The 22,033-nt window shown below is 37.7% G+C and overlaps 1 protein-coding gene across 1 annotated transcript in view; it reads left to right on the forward strand.

Annotated features, from left to right (window-relative positions):
• UBL3 (ubiquitin like 3) overlaps window positions 1–22,033 on the forward strand; it is a 66,189-nt gene that overhangs the window by 37,125 nt on the left and 7,031 nt on the right. The window contains exons 2-3 of the mRNA XM_060637449.3: window positions 15,862–15,970; window positions 20,193–20,279. Coding sequence (XP_060493432.1) covers window positions 15,862–15,970; window positions 20,193–20,279 — 196 coding nt within the window. The remainder of the gene's footprint in view (window positions 1–15,861; window positions 15,971–20,192; window positions 20,280–22,033) is intronic.

Here is a 22,033-nt window from a genome sequence, read left to right on the forward strand (position 1 = left end):
GGCCTAATGCGTTCAGTTCTTCCCCAAAACTGCTGCCAGAAAACATAATCAAATATATAGCCAATTTCATGATCTTAGAAGCACATACTAAAGTGTACCTTCTGATTTCCCTTGATTTTGTAGGTCTTAAATATTTAAGCATTCACATAGTAGGCCAGCAGTAAGTGTCCAACAAATATTTGTTGCATGGATGAGTTGTAGGACAAGGATTAAGAATGGCACGGGGGAAGGGGGGTGGCACAGAACACCCAGGAAGACCAATTAGTAGGAGACTACTGGTAAGAGTCTAAACTAGGATGTTGACAGAATGGGGGCAAGGGGTAGGGAAAAAATAAATGCAGTAAACACTGCAGAAGAAAAATTAATAAAATCTGGTAACTGAGGAGCTATGGAAAAAATAGTTGTGATCAAAATAATATTTTATTATTTTTTTATTTAAAATTAAAAAACAATTTTTTTATTTATTTTGAGAGAGCACGTGCACAAGCCGGGGAGGGGCAGAGAGAGGGAGAGAGAATCCCAAGCAGGCTCCGCACCACCAGCACGGAGCCCCATGCGGGGCTTGAACTCACAAACTGTGAGATCATAACCTGAGCTGAGATCAAGAGTTACATGTTTAACTGACTGTGCCACCCAGGCACCCCTCAAAATAATATTTAAAATCATATCCACTAGCAGCCTCCCTTGTTGAGGAATCTGTGTTCTTCGTATCTTCTAACTTTTTAAAAAATGTTTATTATTTTTTTTGAGACAGAGACAGAGCATGAGCAGGGGAGAGGCAGAGAGAGAGGGAGACACAGAATCTGAGGCAGCTTCCTGGCTCGGAGCTGTCAGCACAGAGGCCAATGCGGGACTCGAACACACAAACCGTGAGATCATGATGACCTGAGCTGAAGTCAGATGCTTAACCGACTGAGCCACCTGGGTGCCCCTCTTCTTCTCCCTTCTAGAATCATTATTGTATTCTCTACATTAACCTTTACAGGGTACCTGTTTGTCACCTGACAAACAGAAGTAAGCTAGAAGGGTCAACACGCATATGGGTACGAGCGTGTGCGTGCGAGTGTGTGTGTAAGATGGAGGGTGGTAGCCGCGGTGTTAATAGGGAGGGCCTCTTAGCTTCGTTCGCTTCTGCAGAAAACTGGGAAAAAATAATCTTATTGTATTACCTAAAATATCATCTTTTATGCCATAGTCCTACTTTATGAAACTTTGAAGATAAAGTAAGGACAGTTCCTTAGGGATTAGTAATTTTTCACACACTAATGTCATGAATATTCTGAAAATAAAATCTGATCTAGGAAATGAAAGTGATAGGAACACCGTCATTGGTTCTTATAGTAAGAGGTCCACAGACTCATTAAATATCTTTCCCCGACTTTTATATCTGTTTTATGGTGTTAATTACTCTGTTATTGTTGATAGAAGTTAGCAACTTCTGAAATTTCTCACATATTCTGCAGATGGTTATTTAGTACACATGAGCAGAGGCTAGTTCACTGGTTTAAAAAAAAAAAAAAAAAAAAAAGCCTTGCTCAGCACATAGTCCAAGTGAGACTTAACTGCTCAAATGAAGAGTTCTTTCTTCTGGTTCCTTTATAACCTTACACGACGTTTCTTTATCTCGGAGCCTAAGTTTCTAAATTTGCAAAAAGCGTAATGTATTTGCAGCTCGGTGCTGGGGGTCCTTTAGTTCCTGAATTATTTGTCTGGCAACGATACTTCCTGATCTTTTCTTGTTCGTGTCTTCAGATAATTGTCTAATCTACTCATAACAATCTTTCCCGTTGATAAACATTTCTTCTTTTGCTGTTAGTCATTTACTTTCTTCCAGGAGTTCATCTGACCTTTTCCTTAACTATTTCTTTGTGAACATTTCCCTTTTATTTATAATTGGTACTTTACTGCCCTGCAGTTCTCTGTTTCCCCTCTTGGAAACCATCTGCTATCATTTGTTTTGCTTTCTGTATTGTAATACTAAATGTTGTGATGTTGCTGGATTTATGTTCTGTACCAACTCTTTATGGACATTCAGGGTTTGTTTTTTTAAGATGCATTCATCTCCAGTGACGAGCATTCGATGATTATGTTAATTAACATTCTTAGATCTAACATTCTTGGATAGTATATCCTGCATAGATCTTATGCTGTGTTGTACTGAAAATCGTACTTAATATTGTATGCCGATGTTGATGCGTTTATCACATTTGCCTGTTTCGCTCCCTTTTTGTTATGTACAACCGTGCTGCTGAATAATTCGTCATCCTAATCCTAAGTGAACTGATAGATTATTTGTTACAGTTTCAAAATTTAATAAATAATAATTAAAGCATACTTGTATTCAAGTAAGAATCCATGGGTATTCCAGACACAGTCATTTATAAATGAGAACCTCAGTATTAAGAGCACATGAGGTCATGGCTATCTGGGGCACCACTAAGTGACAGTATCCCTAGTCACAGGTTGATGCAAATTGTCTGTGCAAGCTGAATAGGACTGCACAGCACAGGCAGCCTGGAACAATCGGTTTCTTCATGGACAGACAAATGTATTCTTCCTAAATAGGAGAGCGTGCTATCACTTTTGAATAATGAGTTGACTGACAAACATATTGTAAAGAATAGAATGATTTTTGAATGTCTTTTTCTTTTTTCCCTTTTCAGGGCAACTGTTTTTCACTCTCACTGTGGTCTGTTTCAGGGTTTATATTGCAAGATAGTTGTGTGTGGAAAATAGTCTATCATCACCTAACTGTATAACAGTAAAAAATATTAAAATACACTTTCTTCTTGGTAATTGTTGGTAGATCTCCTTCGTGGATATACTGTTACGTGTACATTATTGAAATATTCTAGGAATGTTGTCTCTAGTCTGGCATATTCTAGTACATTATTCATTCATCTTCCAGTATATTATGTACCTACTATTTTTCAGGCACAGTTAATCATATGAGGTTAACTATGTGCATTAATTAAATATACATGTTTTTCTTCTTTTGATCTGAAATGAAGGTTTAACTGGGAAACACAAAACAGCCAAAGGCACCTCATCTCCACAACTGTGCTTATTGCTATGTTAGCAACTTCTGAGAGAAGTATTAAGAAGTTTTAAGATTGATTTTCCATCCTCAAAGACCATGATTTAATTGGAGAGTTAAAACATATATAAAATGTATCTTGCTACAATAAATGATAATAGATAGGATAACCTTATAATTTATTATGTAGATTAAGATACTTTTGAGAGCAAAAGGGAGCACTGTTCCTCCTAATAGTAATCCCACAACTGTAGATCCGAACTGTCCCAGATGAACCATGAACACATAGGGCCGCTCCGGCACATGCCATGATTGGATGGAGGCCCTGAGGGAGGAATGGGCACCGTCATCCAGAGTGGTCACAAAGGCTTCAAAGGAGGCATTAGAACTGAATGAACAGAATCAGGAATTCATTCTTACGATTCTTGGCAGGATAGAATTATAACGAATTTGGCTGGAATAGAAATTTGGGTAGGGGAAGAGTAGTAATTGGATTGGACTGAGAAGTTTGGATTGTGAACCATGTGGTCTCGAGAAGTTACTTAATCTCAGTGTCCTAGTTTGCCATCTACAACATGGAGGTGGTGTCTCATGGGGTTGTATAACCGTTAACTGTGTACCTCACGCAAAGTACTGTGTCACTTGTAAGTGATTAGTAAACGTTAGCTACCTATAGCACAGTGAGAAAATTTTAAGGTGTTGAAATTGTTTGGCAAGGTGCAAGATGGATTAGGGGTGAGAGGCAGCAGAGAGAATTTGCAAGAGTTTAGGAACCCAGTAAAGGGGAAAAAAAGCGCAGAGTAAATGACAACCCTGAGCCTTCAAGCCTGAGTAACTGGGAGACCAGGAGAGTTTAGCAGAAATGATAACTGTTATTTAGGAAGGAATAAGTTTAAACCTAGTCTTTGAGAGGACAACAGGCTATCCAATTAGAAATGGTCAGCTGACAGTTGGAGAAACAAAATTGGTGTCCCATGGAGAATTAGTTTGGGAATGTTCCGCACAGGTGACAGTTGAAGCCCTATCCACCCCCAGAGTGTGGGGAAGGTGTTGGGGAAAGAAAAGATTGATGAGGGAACCTCGGAAGGCCCATATTTGGAGTACAAGAGGAAAAAGAACAGCTAAAAGAGAGGGTCAGAGAAGCAGGAATAGTATTCCCCAAAGTATGTTTTACCAGACACTAGATCTGTGGGGGGGTGGGAGGAGTTGGGAGGGGGGCAACAGGTCATATGGGAAAGACCGTTGGTTCTGTGGTTAAATACTACAGCAGTCTTGGGTGAATTTGTTCACTGCAATTCTCTGGGTTTTTAATGTTAACACACATGACAAATCTCCAAGATGGAAATGTATGAAGCAGTGTTTTGCAGATTCACTTGATCACTGAACTGTTTTTTTCTCTCAGAATCCTTCATGGAGGCCAGTGTTTCAGAAAACACACTCGGGGAATTACAGAAACCTAACGAGGAGAGGAATTAACTGTGTCACATGTTACAGAGAGACTAAGGAAGATGAGAAATGAGAAGAAGCCATTTGATGTTTCTTATTAGATGGTTGTAAGTGACCTTCAAGAGCACGGTTCAGTAGTGTGGCTTCCAAGGCAGATTCACAGGGAATTAAAGAGCAGAGTTAGTGATGAGGAAATGAAGGCAGTGGGTTTACATCATTCCACCTCTATGAATTCAAGTAAGAAGTGTGACTGATAGGAATAACAGGGTCATTAGAATGTTTACATATCCTACATATATTTTTTTTATTATGTATAATAAAATTCTTATATTTCTAAGTAACATGACCTTTTTGTTTAACGCTAATCGTATGACATTAGAGCTGGAAGGGACTTGAATAGTCATCTAGGACAGTCCCTCAGAGAACCGTTTGTTTCCCTTTCATAGGGCAAAGGCACACATGAAAATTATTTTGTTTTCTAACCATAGTCATGGCATCAAGTCTAAGCCATTTTCCTCATTAAAAAAAAAAAAAAAAAGTTTAGGGGCGTCTGGGTGGCTCAGTCGGTTAAGTGTCCAACTTCAGCTCAGGTCCTGATCTCACGGCTCATGAGTTTAAGCCTTGCGTCGGGCTCCGTGCTGACAGCTCGGAGCCTGGAACCTGCTTCGGATTCTGTGTCTCCCTCTCTCTCTGTCCGCGCCCCCGCCCCCCCCCCCCCACTTGTGCTCTGTCTCTCTCTCTCTCTCAAAAATAAACATTGAAAGAAAAGGTTTGTGGAAAAATAAGTCTTTGCAATTGTGCATTTTTATTAAGGTTTTTTTTTTTTAATGTTTATTTACTTTTGAGAGATCAAGAGATCATGACCTGAGCCGAAGTCGGACACTTAACCCACTGAGCCACGCAAGTGCCCCTTAGTTGTGCGTTTTAAGATGTTCATCTCAATGTGTATTGTAGTCTAATATTAAAGGCCATTTCTGGGTATATCCTGCCCTTTCAGCAGTGGTGCAAATATGTAATTCACAATTATACCGCAAAAAGGAATGTCACTCTGACATCCTCTAACAATAGGTATAAAATAGGTTATTTTAATTACAACTATTTCAACATTTTTTATGATAAAATATTATGCCATAACACTGATGGTTGATTTTTTATTATGTGCAAATCAGGTTCCACGTCAATATAGTATGTCTGGCAAATTTGAAATTCAGTAAACCAACTTTTTCAGTGACCTGCTTATGTTAGCCCCACTGCCTCCTGAGGTGATTGAATGCTTTATCGCAAATCCTAAGTACTTATTATGTTTTGATCATCTTTGTATCTTCTGTGGCATCTAGCCTCGTATCTTGTTTAACAAACATTTGTGTGTTCAGTCTTTTGAAGTATCAGCTCAAAGTAGCTTTATCGGTCCCTCTTCCCCTTAGAGATTGACAAATTCATTTGGGCGTATGAATGACTTTGAGGAGTTTTGCAGAGAAGAAACTGAATTTTTAAAAAATATTTTTTGGTTTTTAGATGGTGGTAAAATACACATAATATTTACCAAATTAACCATTCTTATACTTCGTATAAAATGAAACACTTTATTGTATCAGAATTACCTAGATGAGATTACTCCCCTACTGTTTTATTATATTTCAATAATTTAAAACTTCAGAGGATCAAGATTAATTATTAATGGGAAGTTATTTTTTTTAACAAACCATTGTCTTTGTGTTGTTAACTGTTCTTAAAGGTAGAGTTCAGTGGTATTAAAGACATTCATAATGTGCAACCATCACCACCATGCATTTCCAGAAGTCTTTTCATCTTGCGAAACTGAAAATCTGTAATCATTAAACATTAACTCTCCGTTACTCTCCCCACCAGCTCTTGACAGACACCTTGTTTGAATTTTTTAACCTGGCATTTCCAGATTTATTCTACAGTGTATAATATAGAACTCTTTTTCTCTTAACATTTACTTATATTCCATACAGGTTCTATCACTCAGAGAAACAGGATTAATTTTCAGCTACTATGGAGCAGATTAAGGAATATTTTGTCTCACAAGTTGTGTGAATCCTAAGAGAAGCAAGCCCTTCTGGAGTGGCTGTATGAATAAGACAGAAGTCCAATGTTGAGAAAGCTGTAGGAGGAGGTTGAGAGAGAGTTTGGGGAGACACTGAGGTATATGCTAGAACAAACCCTGACCCTGGAGAGAGAAAATCTGGGTTCGGCCTCTCGGGGCCTCTTTTCCCTTGTGCATTCTCTATCTGTGAACCAGAAGAATTCTGTACAAGTTGAATGATTGAGGAATATTGTGAAAGGCATAGTACTTAGAGTAGTGCTGAGAATTTGATAATAGCATAGAAGCAGCAAGGGAAATTGATACCCCAGCAGAAGGGCAGATGCTCACCTCAAGGGGAATATGGCCAAGGCTCAAGCAATGGCACAGCCAAGACAAGTGAGTAAGTGTAGAGATCTAAAAGATTCATCCTGCGTCATACCTGGTTTTATCAGAGCAGCTGGGTGATTAGAGAGAAGAGAAAGTACTATTCAGGAGATACCAAAATAGGATGTGTGCTGGAACTGCTCAAATGAGATACTACATGTAAGGAAAACTTCTGGTGCATAGTTGATACTCAGTAAATACTAATTTCCTTCCCCACGATTTCAGGCTATTAGCCAAAGAACATAAACCATCGGATTTCCACTAATGGGAGATGGGCAGAGAAAAGGAAGTTGTCATCCTCCTGAAATACGTGATAGATAATTTATAATATTATAAATACAGGAAAAGCTACTCTCTCCCTTCCCCAATGTCCTCTTTATCGCTTTGCCTTTGCCAGTTCCGTTTCTCCTGTCTATAATTTAATATCTTGGGTGCTTGGTTGACAGAAACAGTTGTACTGAACTGTTGTTCTTAATTAAGTGAGTCCTAAGGCCTGAACGTCTTTCTCAAAACAAAGGTTTCCCTAGATACAAATCCAGTGTCCCAGAGAGACTGCTTTGGTTAAATTCAAATTCGCTATTTAGTCCATAGTATGTATAGGAAATTAGACCGCTACACTTGCATGTTGAAATCTCGTTAAAGCAGCTAGCTTGTATCCTACTGTCAGGTTTTAATGTGAAACAGAACCATAATTCATTTTCAGAACCAACATGTTTTCTAAGTTTACAGGATTTGGAACTTGAAAGATTATAATTCTAAGAATGATTTGGAAGGCTTTCTGAAGAAAATATGTTGTTCAGTCTTCTCATGGAGTTTTAATTTTACCAAGGTTTCCCAGACTTGTTTTGTACTCTATAAAGTATTTAAAGAAAGAGCATTGTATAGTTAGTATAATGTGATCTACTAAACTAACAATGGTTTTGATGATGACAGTGATAGATAATTTGTGATAATGGCTAATTAGACACTGACTGTGTTCCAGGCACTAAATGTCATATAAATTTTGAGCTACGTTATTTGATTCTGAACTGTGCTTACAAGAACCCAATGTGTTCTTTGTTTCTTCACTGATGAGTAAAAAAAAAAAATCAGTCGACATTTTCTAGAAAGCAAATAGGCTAATTTAATATTATTATTAATTCATTTGTATAGCCCAACGGTTTCTTGTGTTCAGTGCTCAAAAAACAATAAATAGCTGGCAGGTTCATATAATTTAAAAAGCATGAAATGTTGCTTTGGAATGTCGTTCTCCACCTACATTTTAAAATGAGTTAAGTGTTCTGGAAAATCACATGCCAACTAAAATGAGATGTCATGAAAGTTTACTTTGGAACTTAAACTGGAGAACTCTCTAGCCTCCCCTTTGCCTATGGTTCAGGGCAGGTAAGTGTTGTCACCTATAAAGATTTTATATTCCGTGTGTATTAGAATCGACATCATGCTGAGTGCTAAAAAGAGTGTAGAAAAAGATCCCATAGTTTCAAGTCATTTAGCAGATCTCAATGTACCTTAGTTTATGACCCCACAATACAAGTAGATTCATAGACAAGAATTTAGGTGTGTTTTCTTAGAGGTAAAAATCTGTTTCCTTGGATGCCTTAACTTCTCCACAAATAGGACTTCTGCTTCATTCCAGTGGGGAATAGGAACGCTTTCTTGGCTTCTCTAATTCTATTTTGAATTTTTTTTCTACTGTTTTCTTCAAAAATTTTGTGTCATTGCTCAGGAGGATTTATTTATGCCGTCCCGCCTTAAACACATTGAAGCCAGAGTGTGTGGGGCTTGGGGTGGGGAGCATAGGGCACCCAGAGTTCTACACACAAGGGCCTTAAGCAAGTAAGAACTTGCCAGTTTTGAGGAGCTGAAAAAAGATACCTGGTCAGAGCATAGGGAGGGCAAGAGTAGTTAAGATGATGACCAATAATGGAGACCTTGGTAAGGAATTTGCCGCGACCACCTGGTTCGCTTGACCCGAGGGGTGAACATCAAATAATGGGCTGTTAGCACACCCCGGTTCAAATCTCAGTTTACCCACTTATTAAAGTCTCTAAATGCATTCCCACAACTCTAAACTGGGAGTAGGAAGAACTGCTTCAGAAATGGGCTGGGTGACAAGTAACTAAGTGCAGTACCCAAAATACAATTAAAGCCACACAATAAATGGCAGGTGTTAGCATTTCTGCTCCTTTATTCACTGTACCGAAAAAAAAAAAAAAGACCCGACTCTGGAATGTCGGATTCCAGGTTCTCCTTTTTGTTTTTAAAATTAATTCAGCTAATATTTATGAGCACTTAAATTTTACATCCTAGCTACCCCTCTCCCCCACAGTGATGTCTCTCATAGTTTCAAGGTTATGAAATCCTCAAAGGCTTTCATAATAAGTCTTTTGTAATACAGACACCAAGCACACTGTCTGTTTCAGAAAATATTTGAAGAAATGAACAACTAAAAGCAAGTTTATGAAATATGATTACCATAATTTAGCACTGCAGTTGTGTGAATAATTTGTTTTAAATCAGTTCTATGTAAAAAAAAAAAAAAAAAAAGCACATTTCTTCCTCATTCCATTTTTCTGTAATGTTTAACAGAAATCCAGAATATACCATTTATAAATCTATAACTCTAGGAAAAAGAAAATATGCTTATCTATTTTAAAATTTATACATTGTCTTAAAATAAGTCACTGATAGACTTATATACTTTTTTCTAGATCAAGTAGCTATTTTAATACAGTATTAATTTTTAAAAAGCATTAATTTGTCTTCAAATGCAAATAAGTAAAGGCAGACATATAATAAATACCATATACATTTTTAGCAAGCTGAGTGCTTAGTTTAAAAAAAATGTTTTTTAATGTTTATTTATTTTTGAGAGAGACAGAAACAGAATATGAGTGGGTTAGGGGCAGAGAGGGAGAGAGAGAGAGAGAGACAGAATCCTAAGCAGCCTTCAGGCTCTGAGCAGTCAGCACAGAGCCTGACGTGGGGCTCGAACTCACGAGCTGTGAGATCATGACCTGAGACGAAGTCGGACGCTCAACCGACTGAGCCACCCAAGGTGCCCCCTGAGTGCTTACTTTAAAAAAAATCTTTTTTTTTTTTTTTTTTTGGTTAAATGTTCTTTATTTTTTGTTTTGTTTTGTTTTGTTTTTTTCAATATATGAAGTTTATTGTCAAATTGGTTTCCATACAACACCCAGTGCTCATCCCAAAAGGTGCCCTCCTCAATACCCATCACCCACCCCCCAAAAAAATCTTATTTTGAGATAATTATAGGTGTGCATGCCCATGTAAGAAATGGTACAGAGGAATCCCATATTCCCTTCACCTGGTTTTCCCTGATGGTAGCATCTCACATAACTGTAGGACGGTTATCACAGCAGAAAATGGACTCTGATAAAATCCACAGACTTTATTCAGATTTCTCCAGCTTTACATGCACTCATTTGTGGGTGTGCGTTTGCGTTTAGTTCTGTGCAGTTTTATCACATGTGCAGATTCATGTGACCACTCACCGCGGTAAGACACAGAACAGTTCCATCACAAGCATCCCTTGTGCTTCACTTTTATAGACACAGCCACCCCTCCCCCTTCTCTTCCTAAAACCTGGCTACCACTAATCCGTTCTCCATTCCATAGTTTTGTCATTTCAGGAATATTATGTTAATGGAATCGCACAGTCTGTAACCTTTTGGGGTTGGCTTTATCTACTCAGTATAATCCCCTTGAGATAAATTGAGAGCTTCGGGGAAAAAAAACTGATTTGCAAAGAAAGTCTAACATCTCTCCACTGGCCACTTGCTTGCCCTTGAGCAAAAAGGGCAGGAATGAGCACTACAAGCAAGGGCTAAGGTTCCTCACTTGAACGTGCAGTACCCCAGTACTCATTGTATTCTTCCGAGACTCAGAGGAGAAGTCGGGAACTCCTTTTCTGGTGGACCTGTTGATCTCTTGGTAGAAAACAGCCCTATTTCTCTTAAAGGACATGGTCCATCTCCATAGTTGTCGGTCTTATTTCTAAAGACCATTCCAATTAATTCCATCTTCCATTCTCCCTGTTTACTTCTCTAAGTTTTTTTCATCCTGACCAATTGAATACAAATTGTTGTGTGAATTAAGTTCTAGATGCGGTTTCTCCAGATTGCTGTAATCTGACAAATAGGAATGACAATTTGACTAAAAACTTTTTTTTAACTTGAAATTACATACATAGAAGAATCCTTATCATTTCCACTGGCCTTAAAGAAAATGATCGTGGTAGCTACCTCACTAATAGTCTTGTTTTGATTTGTTTTGCCTCAAAAATAATTAAGAAATGTATCACTCATTTGGATATCTAAACGCCATCCTTGGGGATTGTATGACATAATAACTCCATCTCATGAAGTCATTCAGAGTCCTCATTAACGGTTTAATTTTTAGACAAGTATGTACATGTGGTATATCACATTTTAAGCTGTAAATAAGAGGTTTGTTTTTTTTTTTAATTTTAATGTTTATTTTATTTTTGAGAGAGAGACTGAGCACAAGCAGGGGAGGGGCAGAGAGAGAGGGAGACACAGAATCCGAAGCAGGCCCCAGGCTCCCAGCTGTCAGCACAGAGCCCAACACGGGGCTTGAACCCATAAACCATGAGATCATGACCTGAGCTGAAGTTGGACGCTTAACCAACCGAGCCACCCATGCACCCCAAGAGTTGTTTTTAATCCATGGTTGATGAGCCAAGAATCCTACTGCTTCACAAGCGAAAGTTCTTTTGAGGTACTGACTTAGCTTTTCAAAGAAGTAAAACGATCTTTCATTAATAAATATTTAATTGGAACATAATCTTTGAAAATTTTTTTTAGGGGCGCCTCTGTGGCCCAGTCGGTTGAGCGTCCAATTTCAGCTCAGGTCATGATCTCACAGTTTGTGAGTTTGAGCCCCTCATCGGGCTCTGTGCTGACAGCTCAGAGCCTGGAGCCTGTTTCAGATTCTGTATCTCCCTCTCTCTCTGTCCCTCCCCAACTCATTCTCTCTCTCTCTCTCTCTCTCTCTCTCTCTCTCTCTCTCTCTCCCTCTCTCCCCCTCCCTCCCTCCCTCTCTCTGTCAAAAATAAACATTTAAAAAAATTAAAATTTTTTTAATTTTTTTTTTTTTTTTTTTTTTTTTTTTTGAGAGAGAGCGAGAGCGAGCATGAGCTGGGGAGGGTCAGAGAGAGACAGAGGCATAGAATCCGAAGCAGGCTCCAGGCTCTGAGCTGTCAGCACAGAACCCGTTGCAGGCCTCCAACCCACAAGCTGTGAGATCATGACCTGAGCCGAAGTCGGACACTTAACCGACCAAGACACCCCTGGAACATAATCTTTTAAAGGAAACTAGCTCACATTTATAGGAATGCCCTGCATTTACTGACAGTAGCTATAATTAACATTATTTATCTGAATAAGCTTGAGAAAATTTTTACTATGATAGGAGTAGTTAACTACTGACCCACCTGTGTATCCAGATGTTTATCTGGGTGATTGCTTTCAAGACTTTTCCTAAAAAGAGGCTATGGGATTTGCTGTTTTTCTCCATTGGTGTTACAGTCCTAAGATACACTTGACTGTATACTGAGGCAGACGGAAGCTTCTAGTCTAGAAGCAAGGTCATCACATAGAGAAATAAGCGTAAGACCAGATCTAGACTCATCCATTGACTTCCGCGTCAGTAACCCAATCTTCAGCCTCTTTTGAAAATTGGGTACAATATACATGTTGAATATGGTAGATCAGAATTAATTTTATTTTTTGGAAATGCCTTACTAACTGGCAGCATTTGTGTAAACTGTGGCACGTTGCTCACAGTGACGATCCAGAGCCTGACAAATTGAGCACAGAGGTGGTCACGTGTTGGAAGTATCCGTATGTCCATAGGACTACCAAGAAATGATTATTATCCATTCTTATTCTCCATACCACACTGGCCATTTGATAAAATGCCCAGAACGCTGAGGCCTGGATTTGAATCCTAGTGCTTGACTTTTCCAGTATATTTCCACTTGGATCTCGAAACTGAAGAAACTGAACTATTGGTAAACAAATAACGCATACTGTATGCCGGGCATTGTACCGGGCACTGGAAGTGTGTTGGGCAACGTGTTCCTTTACTCGGCAACTTAATTTTGTGAGTTTATTGCTGTTATTTTTAATTTGGGACATAAACTTCATTCCTGAAGTGGTCTTTAACTGTTATTGTCAGTTTTAGATAGTTTTAACTATAAGATTTGATAAGTTCTAGATTTATATATTTAGACAGACTTAGAGTTTTTCATATTCTCTTTCTTCCATACCCACAGAGGGGATTAGGTTCTCTCTGAGGTAGATTTTGAAATCTTACCTTGCTTTTTGTTCTGATTTTGTAGCCCAAAGCCACTTTGAGACTCTACCATGAGTTACAAACTGAACTGTTTTCTGGGAGCAGGCAGGTATCTTAAGGGCATGAAGCAGGCCAGTGTGAATAACCAGTAGGGCTTAGTAGGCCTGTGTCAAACTGAAAAGTTTATGTCAACCCATAAACATTAAAAAAAATTTTTTTTAACCTGTGACAAACACAGCTAGAGGCCAAAAGTTTCTAACATTCTGAAAACTTATATGCACACAGATTCTTTAGACCATTGATTATGAAGCAAAAGTGAAACATCAGTTTGCTGGTGACAGTGATTGGTATCAGTTTTAAAAAAAGAAATGCTGAGAACTTTGCTGCATGAACCCATTTAGTGTTACGTATTTATGCGGGGGTGTGTGTATGTTATTTTGTTTAATCTATTATGGACACCTTTCCTGGTCAAATCATATAGATCTATATCTCATGTTGTTTAATGACTGCAGATTTCCATAGTAAGGATGTACTATCATTTATTTTCCTGTTTCCATATTGATGGATATTAGGGAAAATCTGAAGTACGCTTTGACGTTGTCTTTACAGATCCTAAGGAGTCTTTTTTTCCCTTTTTTCTTCGTTATTTGTAGACATTATAATTTGAATAAAAGCCCAGTAGAAATTAATTTTGAACTTAAAAAGATGATTCTGAGAAAAAGTAGATTCATATCATTTACATAATCTTTAGGAGGCTTGAATTTAATTATCTTTCTGGTTAAAAACATGTGGCTGAGCCATTATGAGGGGCATAATTTCTTGGGCATTAATGACTGAAGGGCTCGTATACTATTGTAGAAGTGGGAAGCCATTGAAAGTCTCCATATAATTTCAAAGTATAGTGTATATTTATCAACATTCACATATAAAGAGATTGCTATGAGTAGGGCATCTCTGACAACTAAAATTCGTATTATAGGCTTGTTGGGTTTCTTGCCTTAAGAATCACTCATTACTGATTTGTTATAGGAAATAAGTATGTGGTGCTTTCTTAAAATGTAATCGTCCTTACAAACTATTATTGAATTATTCAGATGGAACTTGAATTTACTTGTTTGCTGCAGTGTGATTTCATCAGATTTCTTCCTATATTAGGCTCTTTGGTCTAATTCCATTCTGGTTAGGAAAGGCGGCAAGAAATTCTTAATGAACATATAGAAAGAGCTTTTCACCCGGAATATAGATTTTTCTCTGATCTTCTAAAAAACTTTTTTATGGAGATACAATGCACATACAGTTAGAATACAATTTCTAATATTGTATCTACCCCATCTAATATGGGATCCAGCCACATCCCAGTGAATGAGGAATTGTTTGTGCAGAGCATTTCTCTAGAGGAGTTATTTTATAACTTTCAATACTTTTTCAAAGTGCTGAGGCACTGGGAAGTGGCATTGGCCATGGTGGTGAGAGATAGTAAATCAGTGACCTGGTATCTTTAATGGGACTGTGTTAGGAGCCAATTTATTCACTGTAGACGTGGCCATCTTCAAGATGTTCTGGTATCTTTTTTTTTTTTTTTTTTTTTTTTTAAGAGGAAAAAGTATTGGTAACTGAAGAAGAGAGCTTGGCTAACCTGGGACTGGGTACAATCAAACCAGTACAATGACGCTCTCTGTTCTTTATATATAAAGCAGCTGGGCCGGTCCCAGGACTCCGCTCTGGAGTAGGCCCAACTTTGGGGAAGGTCTTATTTGCCCTCTTTAACAGTCCCAGAAGTACAGAAAACCCCACCTGCATTTCCGTAACAGAGAAATGAGTGATACCATAGTTTTTAAAAATAACATCAAATTAATTCTGGATAGCGAAAAAATATTTTTAAAAATGAACATTTAGAAATGTGTTACAAAAGGTATAAACAAATATATTTCTTTGGAAATGTAAATTCATTGGATCTCAAAAACTTTAATTCCTTTATTTATTTACCTTAGTTTATTCACTGAGCATGAATTTATGGCCTTTGTCACACATAGCTCCTCCTTTACTGTCCCCAAATAAATGATTGCGTTTGGGATTGATACAACTACTATTATTGATTCCTCCTTTAACCACTGTAAAGTCTTTATTGTTTCTGGTTAGTTTGTTTAGACTTGAGTGATTTTTATAGGCTAAAATGCTATGTATAATTTATTGTTCCCTCCTCATTTTTTCTAAGAAGTAGATTATCAACTAAATTTTTTTCCCATTGAGTGATGTGATCTGCAAGGTCAGCACTTTTGTTTTTCAATGGGTAGTATGTGTCCAATTCTGAACATTGTTAGAGCAATTAAATATAAAAGTATGATGAATTTTGGTTTTCCTTTGTTCATTTATTAAGGCAAATATATCTGCCCCCATACATAATAAATAAAATAATGGAAATAAAGTCATATGCGAAATTCCCATTCTTTAAAAAAAGAAAGGCTTTATAGAATTTAAATAAGTAAAACCCAGAAAATGGCATTTAGTAATACTTTAGAATGTGATTGAAATGAAAAGCCTAGAGTCATATTTTTACTTTAAAAATTTCAAGATTTATATTAAAAGAATCATTGTCTTCTTTCAGATAAATTTGCGCCTCATCTTGGTAAGCGGGAAAACAAAAGAGTTCCTGTTTTCTCCTAATGATTCTGCTTCTGACATTGCGAAGCATGTGTATGACAATTGGCCAATGGGTGAGTGGTGTTTTTCTCTTGAGAATGAATAATGTTAATTCTTGATACCCTACCTTGTTTCACAAACATTTTGAAAAAATTAGAAAGATACAAAAGAAGGACAAATAATTGAGGGTATCAGCCTTCAGCGTTAAAGGGGAAGGAACACTGTGTTCATCCTTAGGTTTTGCTCTCCCGCTACCTCATTGCAAAATGGGGAAGGAGCCAGTTTGCAAAACCCCTGTTTTTGCCTCAGAACCATTTTAATGTAAATGAAAATTAGTTTTTAAAAGGAAAACACAACATAGCTAACACGTGCGCACACTTTCATATCAGTAAATCTATTTATACCAGAATACAAAGTAAGAGGAAAGAGAAACAAGGTTTTAAAAAAATTATAATGCATTCTCATTGTTCTATCCTATACGTAACCAGTTTAACATTGAGTTTAACACAAAGTTTCTAATTCATGTCACTTCATGTGTCCTCTGATCTACAAGGGGCAAGAAGGTATAAAATCCATTTACGCATTGCATTTTCAAGCCAGTATCCGTGACAAAACAAAATTTGAGAGAGGGGAGGATGGTATTCCTTTCTTCTCTGATTCTTTTGCATGTAATGAGACTTTGTCTTGCCATCCTAAAGTGAGTCGTTAGCTTGTGTTTTTCCTTTGAACTTTGCCTCGGTCATCTACATCCTTTTTAGGGCATGTGTTATAGTGATAATGAAGGTTTCAGCTGATTCACTTAATTTTACTAGTGAAAACAATTTGGACTTTTAAAGGACAAGACTCATTTCAACAAAGAACACAGTGTATTCAAAATGAATCAATCAGATCAGTGTTTCTGAACCTTAAATGATATATGGAACTCCTTTAGAGGAAGAAAATTCCTGTAGATTCCCTAGTGCTGATTCCAATTATTTTTGTTGGAGTGTTTTTTTTTTTTAAAGATAGAAACATAAAACCCAATTAAGATGCTTTATCCTTATTAACTCATATACAACCACAAGCACAAGTATAACTCAAAAACCAATAATGTTCGAGTTAACAACATTGATGTGCCAGATGATGTATATTTGCTAAAACCAACTCCCTCCTTGCACCACAAGTAAAGGACCATTGAGCTTGGCTTGCCTCTGTTCACCACAAAAGCTTCCTTCACACAGTGTACCCAATTGTCACTTAGCAAGAATGCATCGTTTACGCATTTAGCCAACCTCCGTTCTTTTCTTATGAGCCTCTTGACAATTAAAGAGGTACTGCTTGGTGCCAGTACGATCATAAACTGCATATGTGGGCAATAAATCCCAAGGCAGTACAAGGTGATTATTTGAACGATGTGGGTAATCTCTTCCAGATTATCATTAAAATGAAAGCATGATTTAAAAATTCTTGAGGAGGACTTTTAGACCCTAGGAGCACGGCTGTGTTGTTCATGAACTCAGGATTCATAGACCTGCACTTGAGAAACACTGGTTTAGACAAATACTTTCAAATGACTGGATCTTTTTTCCATTGGTAACCAAGGGACTAAGGGTAACCTCTAAAGGTTAGAGGTAAGAAGGAATTTCAGAAAAGCGGAAGAAGATTAAACTTGGGGCCCTAAGAATATTAGATTTTCTTCATAGCCAGGCAGGACAGATGACTATAGTAGGAAAAGCATTTAAAAATTTTTTTCTTTTAATGTTTATTTATTTTTGAGAGAGAGAGAGACACACACAGCATGAGCAGGGGAGGGCAGAGAGTGAGGGAGACACAGAATCTCAAGCAGGCTTCAGGCTCTGAGCTGTCCACATAGAGGCTGACATGGGGCTCGAACTCATGAATCATGAGGTCATGACCTAAGCCAAAGTTGGACGCTTGACTGGGCCACCCAGGTGCCCTGGAAAAGCATTTTTAAATACCTGTGTAATAGTGATGTTTTACTAAATATGATATAGAAGATTCCTTCTCTGATTTGGGGAGGAGAGGGTAAAGGTCAGTTTGGACATCGATGGTATTGTAGAAAATGTTACACAAGACAAAAAAGGGCAGTCCCTCTTAAACAGTAATTAGTGGAGGGCAGCATTGTAACTTGTGGCAAAAAAATATACCTTTACCATCATAATTGTTAGACTTAGATATTAAAATTGCTTTTAATTCCTTAAAAATCCTGACAGAGTAAACAAAGACAGGACTCAAGTGCAGGTGTTTGCCATAAATGGTGTCCCGAATGAATGAACCGCCATCTACGAGCACTGAAATCGTATCAATCTTACGTTACTTATTTTCACATACAAATTTTTGAGCCCAGCCTTTCCTAAGTTTACCACTTCTGCTTTGCAGTTTTAGACAATGCAGGGAATAGGAATCAGTCATTTTTATTTTATATAAAATATTTAAATTAAAAACCTAGCTCTACATTTTATCTCGATACACCAAAGGTCAGCACATGTAAATATTTGCTAATATGAAATATTAGTGCTAATAATGAAAGTGTAGTAAACATTAAATGAGTAGAAAAAAAAACCACTTGGTGCGGTGTATTTTTGGCAACAGTTAGCTGTCCTTGGTCTGCTCTGGCAGTTTAGCGGCATATTGCTAATAGGCGGAGTAATCAGACACCTAGCTCTTACCGGGTTGGGGTGCAAAACAGTAGCCACTCAATACATGTTACTAGTTGCTGAAATTCCTCCTTAAAGCATTGTTCTTCTGTAGGTCTTGCTAAATTTTAGATCCTCTGAGAGGGGAGGGTAGATAGCATATTAAACCCATGAAGTGCATGGAAATCACAACAGTCTCTAAAATCATGAAGTGTGTACCTTTAAGTTTCTGCATCTCAAAACAATAGTTTAAATATTTTTAGAATATTTTTTTTCCAGTGAATTAGGCCCTGTCATTTGTCTTTATTTATATGGACACTTTCATCTTGACCAGAAATAGTCTATTAAACAGTAATTTGGGGTGTGGTGAATTCAGAGTAGTCCATACTAAAATGGTAAAGGCTTAGTTGATCTTTCTTTTAGAAGAAGAGGGACCTGAGAGCACTAGGATCAGAAGGCAGCAGAGGCACATAAGGGCGGGTGGGGGGGTGGGGGGGGGGGGAACGGACCAGGAGAAAAGGTACCGGGAGCTGGGGGAGAAATGACTCCAGTGCATGTCTCCTCTCCCACTTCTGTTGTGCTGAGTCAGTGGGGGGCACGCTTTTATCAAGTTCATATTCGTCATTTTGAACACTCAGAAGGAAAGTGCTCTACTTACCTCTTTTCTGTCACTTCTCTTCAGGATATTTTAAACTCATCCTTGTATTGATAGTTACCTCCTGGTAATAGGAGCTTCTGTAGGAAACAAACACATCATACTAGAATTCTTGAGAGAGATAATAGAATTCTCAAATCTTTGTCACAGTAGGAACTTAAATTATTATATCCACCAGCTAGTAAAATGACTAACCCTGGACCCTGGCCAGTACCAGTCCTTATTAAATCATTATTTTAAGAGAGTAGTATTCCATATTTCACTATAACATACATTATACACAAAATGAAATATTCTGTTACCCATCCAGTTTGTCTTTTGATTTTCTTTATATACTTCCCTAGCTTTCATATTTGTGTAGTATCTTCTAACATATGTTATTTTTCGAGTTTCGTCAGAGTATTTGGGCAAAGTGAACTAAAAGTTGTGTCTTCTATAATGTTTATCATTTGGCTTCAGAAGACAACGTAATAAATCAACATCCAGAAGTAAACATCGTTAATTTTTTTTGTTATTTTAAAATTTTTTGTTCTCCAGCCTTATTGAGGTATAATGTTTTTGTTTTTCTCTATATGGGTATATTAAAATCTTTGTTAAATTGTTTCTAGCTTCAGATACATAATTTAACAGGTACGGATATCGGAACATTGTAATATTCTTTGTTAATTACTGGTAATAGCAATTAATTTTCAAATGACATTTCACTTTACCTAGGATTAGATTTTTTTCCCCATCTTGTTTTAAGTTTTAACCTTCAGGACTATATTTTGTTCTTAAGCAAACACTAGTCTTTCTGTAGCTCTTATTAATGAGAAGCACTACCAAGAACCAGGCAGGCCTGCAGTGATTGACTGTTGTGAGTGGTGACTGTTTCCATTATTGGGAGGCTCCAGGTGTCTTCTTTGATGTGTTCTCTATCCGATTTGCATCTGAATGTTTTGAACAATGAAATAATACCTTAACTCTGTCTTTAAATACACCTAACAGTTCACTCCTTCTTTTCAGACTGGGAGGAAGAACAGGTCAGCAGTCCAAATATTCTACGACTTATTTATCAAGGACGATTTCTACATGGAAATGTCACATTAGGAGGTAATAATCACCTTTGTAATGGGATTTAATGTTTACTTCATGCAGCATTATTCATTTGTTTGCTTAAATGCCTTGTCTGGGGCACCTGGGTGGCTCAGTTAAGGGCCGCGCTGCCTTTGGCTCAGGTCATGATCTCACCGTCTGTCGGTTCAAGACCTCCCTCGCGCTCTGTGCTGACAGCTCAGAGCCTGGAGCCTGGTTTGGATTATGTGTCTTCCTCTCTTTCTGCCCCTCCACCGCTCGTGCTCTGTCTCTCTCTGTCTCTTAAAAATGAATAAATGTTAAAAAACATTTTTTTAGGGGCACCTGGGTGGCTCAGTCGGTTAAGCGGCCGACTTCGGCTCACGGCACAATCTCGCAGTCCATGAGTTCGAGCCCCGCGTCGGGCTCTGTGCTGACAGCTCAGAGCCTGGAGCCTGTTTGAGATTCTGTGTCTCCCTCTCTCTGACCCTCCCCTGTTCATGCTCTGTCTCTCCCTGTCTCAAAAATAAATAAAGCGTTAAAAAAAAATTTTTTTTTAATTAAAAAAAATTTTTTTAAATGCTATTGTCTGATTTTACAAAAAAATTATAATTTCAAACTCATAAATTCTGCCTATTCTTTACATTTTGCATTCTCATAAATTTAAGTTTAGCACTGTGATAAGTATTTACTCCCTTATGAAATAAACTCTCATTAGAAGTAGTCTATACCTATTATTTTGTGAATTTAATTTTATTGTACTTTTTAGATAATATAAATCAGATGTAATATTTTTAAGTTAAAGCCAGACACACAAAGTAGGAAAAATTTATGATAATTTGTTTTCAGTTTGACTCTAACTGATACAATTGCCCGTCGTGCAAGAATGAAGGTAAAGGGGTAACATCAGAGACACAGTGTAGTACGGGGATTAAAAGCAGATTTAGAACCAGATGGTCTAAGCTGTATCCTAGCGCCACCACTTCCTTCTGTGTACCCTTGGGGTAGCTACCTCACTTTTCTCATCAATAAAATGGGCTAACAACAGTGCCTACCTCCTAGGTCGGGAGGGTCAAATTAGTCTCTGTCTTCAAAGCACTTAGAACAGTGCTTGGCACACAATAAACACTTTTTTGGTGTCACTGCTCTTTACATGTGATTGGAGAAATGTAGCTCAATAGTGCCTCCTAATGGGGTACATTCTCTACCACCAGCAGGGTTTGTAAGTATATTCTGATAATTAGAGATCGGTAGGCAAATGAGGTGATCTACTTTTATATTTTTGTTTAAATATAGTATGACTTTTTTCTCTAAACCTAACAATGAAATGTTTACTGTGTTTCCTTAAAGGTAGGATATTTTCATTCGTTCCTTCAGCATGTATTTATTTCTTACATGCCGCACGGAGATACAGGGTGGAACAAGATAGAATCCTCAGGGTGCATTAGTATTGCGTAGTAGAAACGGATAAAACCCACTCAGCGTAGGGGGTGATAAGGGCCGGCGAAGATGGATGCAAATGATTTATGATGACAGTATCAGGCAGGTGGAGCATTGCAGGACAGCATTTCACTCACGACCAGGGTTCAGTGGCAGTGTTAGATAACTAGTCTAAAAAGTGCTGCTGTCTACCGAGCTACTTTCAAAATGTAGCTTTGAAAAATGTTTTCAAAATAGTAAAAAATAGAACCACCATATGTTCCAGCAACTTCACTTCTGTGTTTTTACCTGAAAAAATGAAAACCCTGACTCCAAAAAGATAGCCGCACCATGTTCGTTGCAGCATCGTTTAC

Source organism: Panthera onca, chromosome A1, assembly GCF_046562875.1.
Source record: "Panthera onca isolate mPanOnc1 chromosome A1, mPanOnc1 haplotype 2, whole genome shotgun sequence".
NCBI classification, from domain to species: Eukaryota; Metazoa; Chordata; class Mammalia; order Carnivora; family Felidae; genus Panthera; species Panthera onca.